The 12863-nt window shown below is 40.6% G+C and overlaps 1 protein-coding gene across 2 annotated transcripts in view; it reads right to left on the bottom strand.

Annotated features, from left to right (window-relative positions):
• The window catches only part of GABRG3 (gamma-aminobutyric acid type A receptor subunit gamma3), a 499643-nt gene that overhangs the window by 61136 nt on the left and 425644 nt on the right, over positions 1 to 12863 (bottom strand). For both annotated transcript variants that reach the window (XR_012517919.1, XM_003943678.3), the window contains exon 6: positions 3570 to 3707. Coding sequence is in view for 1 of the 2 variants with exons in the window: in XM_003943678.3 (XP_003943727.1) it covers positions 3570 to 3707 (138 nt within the window). In the remaining variant the exon portion in view is untranslated. The remainder of the gene's footprint in view (positions 1 to 3569; positions 3708 to 12863) is intronic.

Below are 12863 nucleotides of genomic sequence, written 5' to 3'. Positions count from 1 at the left end.
GAGACTGTTCAAGACCATCAGTAACGTAACAAAGCACCCTGCTGTGCTGGTCAGAAGTCTTAGTAGACTAGGCTGTGATCCCATACGAATGTGATTTTTATACCATCCACCAGCTGTACTCATTAAACTGGCCTAGCCCAATGCCTTCCAAACGTCATCACCATCAGATTCACCTGGAGGAGGAAGACTCACTAGGACAGGCATCCCCAAACTACGGCCCGCGGGCCGCATGTGGCCCCCTGAGGCCATTTATCCGGCCCCCCGCCGCACTTCAGGAAGGGGCACCTCTTTCATTGGTGGTCAGCGAGAGGAGCACAGTATGCGGCGGCCCTCCAACGGTCTGAGGGACAGTGAACTGGCTCCCCGTGTAAAAAGTCTGGGGACGCCTGCACTAGGAAGTCCAAGTGAAAAGGATGCGTCTGGGGCGAAGACTCTCATTTCGCAGTGCAATTGAAAGGCTGCTCCTCACAACGCGCTAAACCTTCTGGATTACTGCCACGGGTTAAATTGTATTCACCCGAAGGCTTTGCAACCTGACCCACAGTACCTGTGAGCAGGACCTTATTTGGAAATAAAGTCTTTGAAAATGGGTAAGGTGAGGCCAGGAAGGCCGGGCGAATCCAGTACGACTGGTGTTTCTATAGAAAGAGGAAATGCAGACACAGAGAGAGACACCTCCAGGGAGAAGAAAACAGAAGGACGTGGAGAGAATACCACCTGCAGCAGACGAGAGAGGCTGGAGCAGGCCCTTCCCTGACGGCACTCGGAAGAGGCCAAGCCTGCCATCCTGACTTTAGACTTCCAGCCTCCAGAACTGAGAGGCAACACACTGTTGCTGTTGTCTAAGCCACAAAGTTGCTAGAACCGTTAAAGCAGCTCCAGGACACGGATGCAGTGACTAATGTTTTTCAACGGTGCTTGTGCATTTTAAATAAACGTATTTATTATATTACCTCCAAGTCTCAGAATGACAGAAATAATATTTTTGATATTCATGTTGTCCCAACAGAGAAAAGTGGGTCCGGTCAAATAAATGCAGCTGTTTAGGGCTGTTCCCAAAGGGTGGTGGGGTCAGTGTGGCCACAGTGAGAGGATGGTGGGTGGTGACAACGGACACAGACCACCTCCCAGGACCCGGACTTGGCAATGCACCTGCAGGCTGCACGTCCCGCTCTCCTGACTCTGAGCTTTCCCAAAGTGTTTCCTTTTCACAAATAAGTTCCCTGGTAGAAGCATTTACATAGGCTTGAAAACCCGGCACCATCGTATCCATCCTCTTCAAACTTTACAATGACTTGTGAGAACAAAGTAGACAGTGTTGCAAAAGCTTTGGTCTTCTTGGGAAAAAAAAAAAGAATATTTAAGTGTGTTATTGCCACAGTCATAATTTTGAGTTAGGAGATTGGAAAAGAAGGAATAACATTTGTCTATAAAAAGGCATTTATCTGAGAGGGATCCTTTAAAATGCCATCACAGCCCCATGGCCGATCCTCCACATTGTGAAAATGCCAATCACACTGAGCAAGCGATGATGTTGCATGAATATCTGTTAAACAGCAAACCACTGACACCTGAATTGATGCTGGATATGGCCTGAAAAGCACACAGGCGACAACACCCCCCAGCTTCCAGAAGCTTCCGGCAGGGCATGACTGCGTGTGGGCTCCAGGACCACGCTCCCGTAAGTGCATATGAAATGGGAATTTTTTATTATCCAAAGGATGTTTTCCTTACAAGTGTAATTATACAAATGAGTGAATATGGTTGTAAAACTTTTTAAAAATATGAATTTAGGGATCGATTATAATTTCTTTAAGCGCCACAGTAACACCTAGTGCAGGAATTGCTCCACAGTCTCTTCAAATCTGTTGTCTCCTTCTATCTGGCACTTTCCTGAGCTAGTATTTGCTTGCAATCAATTTCTAAACCCCCTGAGCTAGTTGGGTTCAGCTTCACTTTGCATCGCCTTGTGTTCTGAGAACACCAGGAAAGGAGAAGCAGTGGCCTTTGGAATTTAGATGCTAGAGCAGGCCTCCCTGTGGCTCGGTAACCCGCTTCAGGCAACCTTAGACCCCAAAGGTCTGCTGTCGCATGGCAGCCTCTCAGGCAGGGAATTACATGAGCAGCGTGGCTGCCTGTTAATTGGGGGCAAGGCTCCCACAACGTTTCCCTTCGTGCTGCTTCCACAGCTCCTTGAAATAAATTGTGGCATTCCATTATTTAACACTGTCATCGTTCCGTATTCAAACACAGATCCATTTCTGAACCTTTCCACCATGACACCCACAGAGAATCTTTTGCTTTTCTCCCTTAATGAAGTAGCTTTTTCAGGACTTTTCTTGATGTATAAATATGTGTGTGTGTATCAATTCACACATGTATGTATATCCATATATATTTAACTTCTTTTGAATTCATAACATTTATTGGAAACCAAAGCTGAATGTCCTGTCATCGGCCTATTTCTGATCATTCCAAAGTATACTTCCTTGAATTCACTGCAGGCTACTCTCAGTGATGGAATGCCTACAGATAATTTATCACAATAAAATAACTTAGTAGGTTTGCTTCTTACTGCGACTGGTAGATAGATACAGATATATAGAAGAGATAACAAAAAGTCTCTGGCCAGGTGTGGTGGCTCACATCTATAATCCCAGCACTCTGGGAGTCCCAGGCAGGTGGATCACCTAAGGTCAGGAATTTGAGACCACCTGTCCAAGAGAGTTGTGCCAATAATTAAGACTGGACTTTAAAGATATTTACCATTAATTCTCAAAACTGAAATCTTAATCTAGTAACCAATAAAATAAATTACTGGAGAATTTTAAGAGCCAACACATTCTTCGTACCAACAAACAATACGATCAGTAGAAAAGCTGGCCCTGCCTTCAGCTGCACCCCACACTCGGCCAAAAGAAAATCAGTTGCAAAATAGAGGACCCTGGGAATAATGAAACACCAAAACCAAAAAAGACAACGGCGTAATACATGGGACAAAAAGCAAAACAAAACACACTCAGATACAGTCACAGGCAGCACAACTAGGTAATTACAGGATTTTGAATACGCATATCATGAACATTTGATAAAATCAAATTGGTAGGTAATTACTGTGCTCAATCATTGAGAAAGAAACTCAAAGTTAAAGATAAAACTTAGAGTAAGTAAAAGGAATTAAAGGACAGGTCACACCACCTTCTTTTATGTGTGGATTCTCAGTCATATCTGATTCTTCTTAGGTATGTGGAAATTTGCAGAACTCTCCCCACCAGCAAAATTGGTTTGTATACATACGGTCAGTAGTGAGTTAGGTTAAGTTTATAACCAGGTTTATAGACATTATGCAAACATGGCCTGGATTCCAAAATGCAAAGTAATTCTAACCATCCCTCTCCCATACCAATTAAAACATTAAAACATGTTTTCACTTTGAATTATTTGTTCTGTCTCAAATATCATTTATGTATCATGGTTGCCCAAAAGGCTTGCACTTTAAGGATATGATTACAGATGGCCTTAGACCTCTCTGGCTTTTGAGATCTATGCTTCTTTCAGTAAATTCCTACCTGCAGACGTTGTCACGATTTCTGTGGTGTTTCTGAGGCCCATGAAGTCAAACTGATAAAGCCGCCATGATTTCTGGTCAGCTGCCTCCACTGAATTTTTTCTCCATCTATAAATCATTTCTTCTTTGGGATAGCCATCTAAAAATACAGAACAAACATTAACCCTTGAAGGTACACATGTATAAATCATAAGTCAAAATTATAATTCTGATCAATTAGTAGGAGTTAAACTTTTAGACCACGTGTGCTCCCTAAACTTTCCTCCGAGACACAGAAACTGGACAAATGAATGGCAAAATGCCACCGAATCCTGCTGCAGAGCCTCACAAATGGCCAGGCGCTCCCCAGCAGAGGCCTGACCACTGACAACACACCGGGAGTGATGTCTTCCTCTCTTTAACCTCAGGGAGCTGCAGCTGCAGTGGCCCTTGAAGCAGTGGAGGTGCCTGTCAACAGCTCCCAGGCTCGGAGCACTCTCGTGCAGACCTAACTATGAAGCCCACACCCACACACCTTCCACCCTTCCCCACAGTGCAGTCCATCGAGATCTCAGGGAAGAGGAACTCAGGAAGGTAATCGCTGATTTGATAGATTCGACAGACCCTTCCTCCTATGTTGACCTGCTTCAGGGACCCCTTCTCATGTGGTTAGTTACTCCAGAGCGTGTGAGCCTGGCGTTTCTGCTGCCTGGGGCCCAGTTGGCCCCTGCCTAGATCATGACATCAGGCAGGTGCTCTGCCTCACTCCTGTGAGTGCTGTCACCAGGGCTCCCTGGCTCCCTGAGCTGGAACCGGGGATTTTCCCAGATGCCTGCTTTTCTGCCTGCATCTACACTCCTGAATCCCCACTTCTGATGCTTGGGACAACACCGTCCCGTCAGCTGGAGCTCTGTGACCTGTGCACCTGCTCTCTTTGTGCTGCCCAATCTGCAGGCTCTGCAGCTGTGTCTGCCCCACAGGGCACATCCCACTCTCAAGAACAAGTCTAAGGCCTTGTGTCACTGGCAACGCACGGCAGCTCTGGCATCCTCGGCCTTCACTGATTCCTACGGACACGGATTGCGAGACTCTGAAAGAAACATATGCACCATCTTGATGAGTTATCCCACATGCTAAACGCACCGTCTTAGCGCACACATATGTCTGCAAACATATTAATAAAGTGGTTGAAATGTGCTGATTAAACATTTACATCAGTTTGCAAAATTCTTAAAGGCAATCTGCCTTCTTGATTTTTTTTTCCCTTCCTGCCTGACATTGCTGGCTTGGCTCCATCATGGGAAGACTGAAGTGAAGCCGAGGCACGCCCCGCTTTCTGACTGTGGGTTGTCTGGTGAAATGACTGTCAGCACAGCAGGCACACATGCTCTGCCCGAACCTGAAAATGCTAAGCTCAAGGTACTCGGGGCCAGTCTGAAGCATTTCTATGAAGGAATCAAACACTGCACTTGGTCTAACTGCTTTCTAACCGCGTGAAGCTGTCATCATTACAAAAGTTGCTCTATGTTATCATTCTTCCTTTTTAACTTTGTTTTTAAATTACCTTTATTTGAGATATAATACACATACATAAAATTCACACAGTTCATGTGTCCAAATCAGGGGTTTTTCACATAGTCTCTGAATGGTGGAACCATTACCCTAATCTAATTTTATAATATTTTATCACCAAAATGACCAAAATAACCTGACCAAGGAGTCTCGGTCATTCCCATTTTCCCCCCTTTCCCTCCCACACCCACTACCCGTCTCGCCTAGTCCTAGGCACTCCCTTACATATTGTCTGTCACACAGTTTGGTCTATTCTGGATGTTTTATATAAACGGAATCATACAATATGTGAGCTTCTGTAAATAGCTTCTTTAACTTAGCATAATGTGTTCAAGATTCACTCCTATTCAAGCACATATCAGTATTCCATTCTTATTTACCGTCAAATTACACACACACACACACACACACACACACACACACACATATATATATATATATATATATTTATTTTTTATTTTTTATTTATTTATTTTTTTCCTGAGGTGGAGTCTTGCTCTGTCGCCCAGGCTGGAGTGCAGTGGTGTGATCTTAGCTCACTGCAACCTCTGCCTCCCCGGTTCAAGGAATTCTCCTGCCTCAACCTCCTAAGTAGCAGGGATTACAGGTGTCTGCCACCATGCCCAGCTAATTTTTTGTATTTTTAGTAGAGACGGGATTTCACCATGTTGATCAGGGTGGTCTCAAACTGCTGACCTTGTGATTTGCCCGCCTCAGCCTCCCAAAATACCAGGATTATAGGCATGAGCCACCACACCCAGCCTCAAATAATATTTTATTGTACAGATATACCATATTTTGTTTATTCACTCATCTGTTGATAGACATTTTGGTTGAGTCCATTTTTTCACGATTACGAATAATGTTGTTACGGGCATTTGTGTACATGATTCTGTGTTGATACATCTTTTCACATCTCTTGGTTACACACCTAGTAGTGGAATTGCTGAGTCTGAGTAACTACATTTAACATGTTGAAGAACTGCCAGATTGTCTTCCAAACTGGCTGGAACTTAAAATTCTATCAGCAATGTACAAGAATTTCAATTTCTCCATATCCTCTACAACAATTGTTAGTGTCTGTCTTTTTAGCGATAGCAATTGTGGCAGGTGTGAAGTGGCATATCATCATTGTTCTGATTTGTATTTCTTCAATGACTGATAATACTGAGCATATCCTCAGCTTTTATTGGCTATATTTATATTTTTCTTTGGTGAAGTGTTTGTTCAGATCTTTTGTTGATTTTTTAATTGGGTTGCTTTTATATTGTTGAGTTTTAAGAGTTATTTGCATATTTGGGTACAAGTCCTTTATCAGATATATGTTGTAGAATATTCTCTCCCTTTATATGGTTCATCTTTTCTTCCGAAGCAACTGGAATTTTTAACTTATGGGAATATTAAAATAAATAATGCAAAGTCTATCATTGGAGTCATTTCTGAGTGTACAATTTGGTGGTGTAAAGAACAGTCACAGTGGCATGCAGCCACCACCAACATCCGTTCTACAATTCCTTTTCTCTATAACAATTTATTTTTGAGTGTACTTCTGCTCACAGCAAAACGGAGCAGAAAGGAAAGAGATTTCCTGCGTGCCCCCTGCCCCATCGTCCACCTCCTCTGCAGAATGGTACATCGGTTACAACTGATCAGTCATATCGTTATGACCAAGAGGCCGTAGTTTACCTTAGGGTTTCCTCCCTGTGCCATATATTCTACGGGTTTGGAGAAATGTGTAATGGCATGTATCCACCACTGTGGTACTGTACAGAGTATCTTTCTTGCCCTACAAGTCCTCAGTCCTCCGCCTATTCACCTCTGCCTCCCGCCCTACTCAGCAACTACTGAGTGTTTTACTGTCTACACGGGTTTTCTTTTCTAGAGTGTTTTAAGGTTGGACTCGTACAGTACGTAGCTGTTCAGGTTTGCCTATGAGTAGTATGGATTTATTTTCTTCCCTGTCGTCATGGCTCAATTGTTCTTTACTGTCCCCACTTTACAAATAAGAAAGCTGATGCACTGAGACCATAAGTAATGTACATAAGGAAGACAGAGAGTATAAGGTCAGGAGGTGTGACTCAAAGCATCCGTCCCTTCGCCCTCTGCACAACACTGGTCTCCGTCTGTTCTTCTGATTGTCATGTTCCCCAAATCCAAGTTCCTCAACTTTGAAAGATTTTCCTCAAAGCACATTCCCTACCATGGAGCACAAGAGCTTCCCTTTTAATAAATCCACTTTTCTTTAGAGCATAGAGCTGACTGTTTCCAACCTGCTTACTGTCTTCAACTTTATGGAAATACAGGTAGTGGTCCAAAACAATATTAAGAATTACCAATCGTTTAAAAAACGGCCTGTCTTCCACAGTTTTCTCGAAGACTTGATGGAAACACTTTAGTTCTTTGCAGGGCTTTTTATAAAACACTTCCCACTCTTGAGAAGGCTTCAGGGTCCCCAAACCAAGGTCGTTTTGATCAGAGATGGACATGCCACAAAGCTAATGAAGCTGGGACCACACAGCCCTTGCTTGCACGGGCCCTTCCAAAGCACTGGAGGGACACTGTACCGTTTTCGTGGAAAATTCTGAGTCATTAGAAAACAACTCCTGTCCCATTGTTGGATGTTTGGCATTCTGAATTTCAACATTTTTATATTAAATTAATCATTAATTTCTATGTTTATCTTTGTATTTATGTTTGCGTAATACTGCCCTGAAACATGCTCAGATATTTTTACATTTAATTTGTTAGTTATTCTGAAATTATTTTGGTCTGGGCCTTTCTACTGAAGGCCAATCGTGTATTTTATTGGTGTGATATAAATATATTTGTTCTCTCTCTATATATAAATATATATATTTGTTATATATATATTTGTGTGATAAATTTATTTGTGTGATATTAACAAACACTACTTGTCATCAAATTTTTTAAGAAGAAAATGCCTGTGGCTAGGAAAATGAAGTCTTCTTATCAGCAAAAGTAATTCCTAATCTCCTCCATCAGTCTGTCTGCCTGGCCTCACGTGGTGGCAGTGTGGCTAAAGTTGGCCCTGAGGGGCTGGCCGTGATGGCTGGCCCTGTTCTGGCCCATTCCCTGGCTCTTGTGATGGAGAAGTTCCACTTCAGAGTCTCTGTGTAAGGCCTGTGAAGCAAGGCATTTCCTGATCTTTGAATCTAGAAACCAGTATTAGGAAAACTTTAAGACAGAGGAGAGTTTAACCCTTACGTACACTTTGTGTTTAACTTCATGGTTGCCTGTGTTTTCATTAAAGTGAAGGGATACTGGTTTTTTAACTATCAGTTCTTTCACACACATCACGAGATACAGCCTAACTGTAATACTCACTACAGTATACCAGAGAAATCATAATTCTAGTCATTATTATAGAATCTTTTGGAAATCCGATAAATTTCATTCATTACCTGACTTGTCAACTTATGATGAAAATATGAAAGCCATTTCTTTTTTCTTAAATAACAATAAAAAATACAAAATTAGGCATTTGAAAAAACAAAACTAAAAACTGGTCAGCCAGCTTAGTAAGTTTAATATATTAAGTTTAAATATCAATGAGTTTTGTGCCATTTGTAATTTCAGTGGCTGGTCAAATCTGTCACAAAGATAACCGTTTCTTACTGTCCTCTAACACACTCAGGCTTAATCAGCAAACTACTGCACAATCAGAAAACATCTTCCCTGTGAAAAACTTGCACTTTTCAAGTTCTAATTTTCAAAGACAGGTCTATCTCTCCCCTTTTCTATAGCTTCAAATTTTCTTGCAAATCGATTTGGGTCCCATAGAAGAAAAATACAAGGGCTGCACAAAGAGGGTCCATATGAGAAAGCACCAGGTCAATGGCCACGCAGGGAACTCCACCAAACGTTTCACATTCAGATGCTATTAGTGCTATTTCAGCCAGCCCAGAGAGTAGGAAATAGAAGAAAAAATATCGAATTACATTTTTAATATAGTGAGTATTACAATGATTCACAACCTAATAATGAGTGCACAAGGAAAGCATTCTTGCTTCAAAATATGAAGGCAAAATCTCACATAAAATAATAGTTGACAGAATTCATCAACACATTTCTTTTAATACATTATGATCTAATAGGATTTATGCAGGAATTAGAGATGAATATAATCCATCATGCATTTGTCTCCATAGAAAAACATATTTGAGAAAATGCAACGTATGTTTGTGTTAAGAACACTGATTAAGCTAAAGTTGAAAATATATATTATACATATATATGTGTGTGTGTGTGTGTGTATATATACATACATATATATATATATATATATATATATATATATATATATATATGTAGAGACAGAGAGAGAGTATATATGTTCCTAAGATCCAATAACTTAAGAGGAAAATAGAAATCCTTTTCCTTTTAAAACTGAAAGCAAGATAACATCCATTGTCTTCCTTACTGTTTGTCATTATATTGTATATACTAGCTAGCATACTCTTAACAAAGTAAATAAATATATAAAACAATGAGAGGTATACAGACTAGAAAGCAACATATGTTACCAGGAGCAGTGGCTCGCACCTGCAATCCCAGCCCTTTTTGGGAGGCCAAGGCGGGCAGGTCACGTAAGGTCAGGAGTTCAAGACCAGCCTGGCCAACATGATGAAATGCCATCTTCACTAAAAATACAAAAATTAGCAGGGCATGGTGGTGTGTGCCTGTAGTCCAAGCTAGTTAAAAGGTTGAGGCAAGAGAATTCCTTGAACCTGGGAGGCAGAGGTTGCAGTGAGCTGAGACTGAGCTACTGTACTTCAGCCTGGGCAACAGAGCAAGACTCCATTCTCAAACAAAAACAAAAACAAATGCTTACCTATCCCGAACACAAAAAGGAATTAATGAAAAAACTAGTAGACATATTTTCCTAAATTATCATAAAATATCCAATCATAAACTTAACACAAAACATTCAAATCCATGAAAGTTCATAAGTTACTACTGAGTCCAACATAGATTAAAGACACACCATATTCTTATTCTTGCATAGGGAGACTGTACCATACACAACAAAAAGATGGTGATTCTCTCCAAGTTTAATTATGAATTTCATGTGAACTCAACAAGAAGACTGTTAACTTTTTTTCTGTTTCCAAAGTTGATGATAAATTTTATTCATAAGAACAACCAAGCAAGAATGGCCAGGAGAAGTACAGTGAGTGGGGCTCGCTATCCATAGGTTATTAACGATTATAAACACTCTGCACTACACCTATTGTGCATCGGCGCTTGACTGAGCAAAGAAACAGGAAAGATGAAAATTCCCTTGGGATTAGTTTATGATGAGGCAGTTACTTAAATTAGTAGGAGGAAGAAGGAGTTTGTGATCAGTGGAAGCCATATGAGAAAAAGATAAATTTGGATCCATGCTTCTATTACATATGAGAATAAATTCTGCAACCACACTTGCAAAAATTGTAACAGCAAGAAAATTATGGCAGGGAAACAAATATGACACAATTGACTCCATCTTGCCTTTAACCTCCAAGCTGCCCTTGTTCATTCCTGGGCATGGGCCAAAATAACTTTGGGGGAAATTTAGTTTATAGTTTAAATGTTAATAGCTCTTACCAAAACTAAACTGCCTTTATGAAACTAATAAAAGACCACAAATTTTAGGATTATGAGAGGGGCCTGAATTCTACTAAGATGTAGGTGTAGTTAAATGATAACCAGCCATTGTCTGGAGGTCACAAGATCTGTAACTTCAATTATTCATGTAAATAATGTCACTATCACGGAAACTAAGAGTGACCTTTGAGACGTCTTTTCACTTTTACGTTTCTGATGCCTGGATGACTCACTGGGACCAGCTTCTCCTCTCGTACCCACACCCAGAGTGGACTCAGCCCGGGAGCACCATTTTCCACACCCCTATGATTTCCTTCCCAACTAATCAGCAGAACCCATTCCTTAGCCCACACCCATCAAACTACCTTTAAAAAACCCTGGCCTCTAGAGTTTAAGACCAGCCTGGTCAACATGGTGAAACCCTGTCTCTACTAAATATTCAAAAGTTAGCTGGGCGTGGTGGCAGGCACCTGTAATCTCAGCTACTCAGGAGGCTGAGGCAGGAGAAGCACTTGAATCAAGGAGGGGGATGTTGCAGTGAGCTGAGATTATGCCATTCCACTCCAAACAGGTGACAGAGTGAAACTCCACCTCAAAAACAAAACAAAATAAAACTCTGGTCTCTAAATTTTGGAGGAAGCTGGTCTGAGTAATAATAAAACGCTGGTTTCCTGTTCAGCTGGCTTTGTGTGGATTAAACTCTTTTTCTAATGCAATTCCCCTGTCTTGATAAATCACCTCTATCTGGGATGAAGGCAAGATGAACCAAGCAGGCAGTTACAATTCCAAATGAACCAGGGATCTAAATGTTAAACAACAACAACAAAAGACAAAGAAAAAACAGCCGTATACTAGGATAGGAGAAATGTAAATAAATTCCTTTATAGCTTTGGCTTTGGAAAAACTTTTCTAGCAATGACTCAAAATCCAGAGGCAATTGAAAACTATACTTACAAAATTGTCTATAGAAAAACATGATTTTTAAAAAGCATGGTAAAAAAAAAAGCAAAGCAAAATGGCAAATAACAATTTGGGGAAAACAGAGTTAAAATGTCACAGGGAAAGGACTAATTATGCTGATAAAGAATAATTTAAAGACATGTGCAAAGTAAAAAATTCCTCTTCAAAGTTTCCCTTCTTGTTAAAAATAATAAATATGAGAAACAATAGGTTCTTTTTAAGACTAACTTCCTTCAAAGCCTTCTTGCTTTTTGCTAATAACTCTTTGTTAAGCCCTATCCTATGCAGCTTTTAGATATAAAAGCATAAATACATTCTATGTCCTTGTAATTTAACCAGCTATTTATTTTGGATGTGCTCAGGCATGTCTCTGCTCACAGCCTATGCCCTTTCCTTATTTGGAAATGTTATTACTTGTCTAAGTCCTTTTGCAAGCAATTTCCTCTTTCCTTTATTCTCTGTTGCCTTTACTTATTTAGGAAAGTTTTAAGTTGTTAGCCAATTGGGTTTAGCTTAGACTGTGAATTCCAGCTCCAACCAAGGGAGCTCGGTCACAGCAGTAAGGACCCAATGCATAAGGGACTATCTTTCCTTTGTTCGTTGTGCTCTCAGGGCAAGACTGTTGATGAGCAGCACCCTTTTTGCAGAAAGTAAAATTGCCTTGCTGAGAAAATTCTTTGAGCACTAGTTCTTCTTTTTGGCACTGAGGAATGAGCATTTCTAAGACACAAGAAAAATAAGACCAAAAATCCAATAGCATGAAAAAGTAAAAACTGTGAATAAATAGTTAACAAAGTAAGAAATAAAAATGGCCCATAAGCCACTTAAAAAAAAAGAACACCCAAATTCAATACTAATAAAAATGCAACATACTGGGCACCAACAAACCACACTGAAATCCGATAAATAAAGGGAAGGAATTAAACATTTTCCCTGTCTTTCCTGTATACACTGAATTTCAGACTAAGTGAGTACTGATGTGCAAAAGGTTTTTTTGACAGACTAACCACTAACAAATGCAGAAGGAATTATATAATTACAATACAGCCACTTCACAGTTCTGAGAAGCCTCTACCTTTTTTTTCCAGGAATACTGTACCATTTGATTAAAGAAACCCATAATTTAATCTTTTGGGGCTTAAAAGCTTAAAGCCCCAAACCCCATGCACGACTCTCT

The sequence above is a fragment of the Saimiri boliviensis genome, chromosome 5 (assembly GCF_048565385.1).
Source record: "Saimiri boliviensis isolate mSaiBol1 chromosome 5, mSaiBol1.pri, whole genome shotgun sequence".
NCBI lineage: Eukaryota > Metazoa > Chordata > Mammalia > Primates > Cebidae > Saimiri > Saimiri boliviensis.
This window is presented reverse-complemented; position numbering and strand designations above follow the sequence as displayed.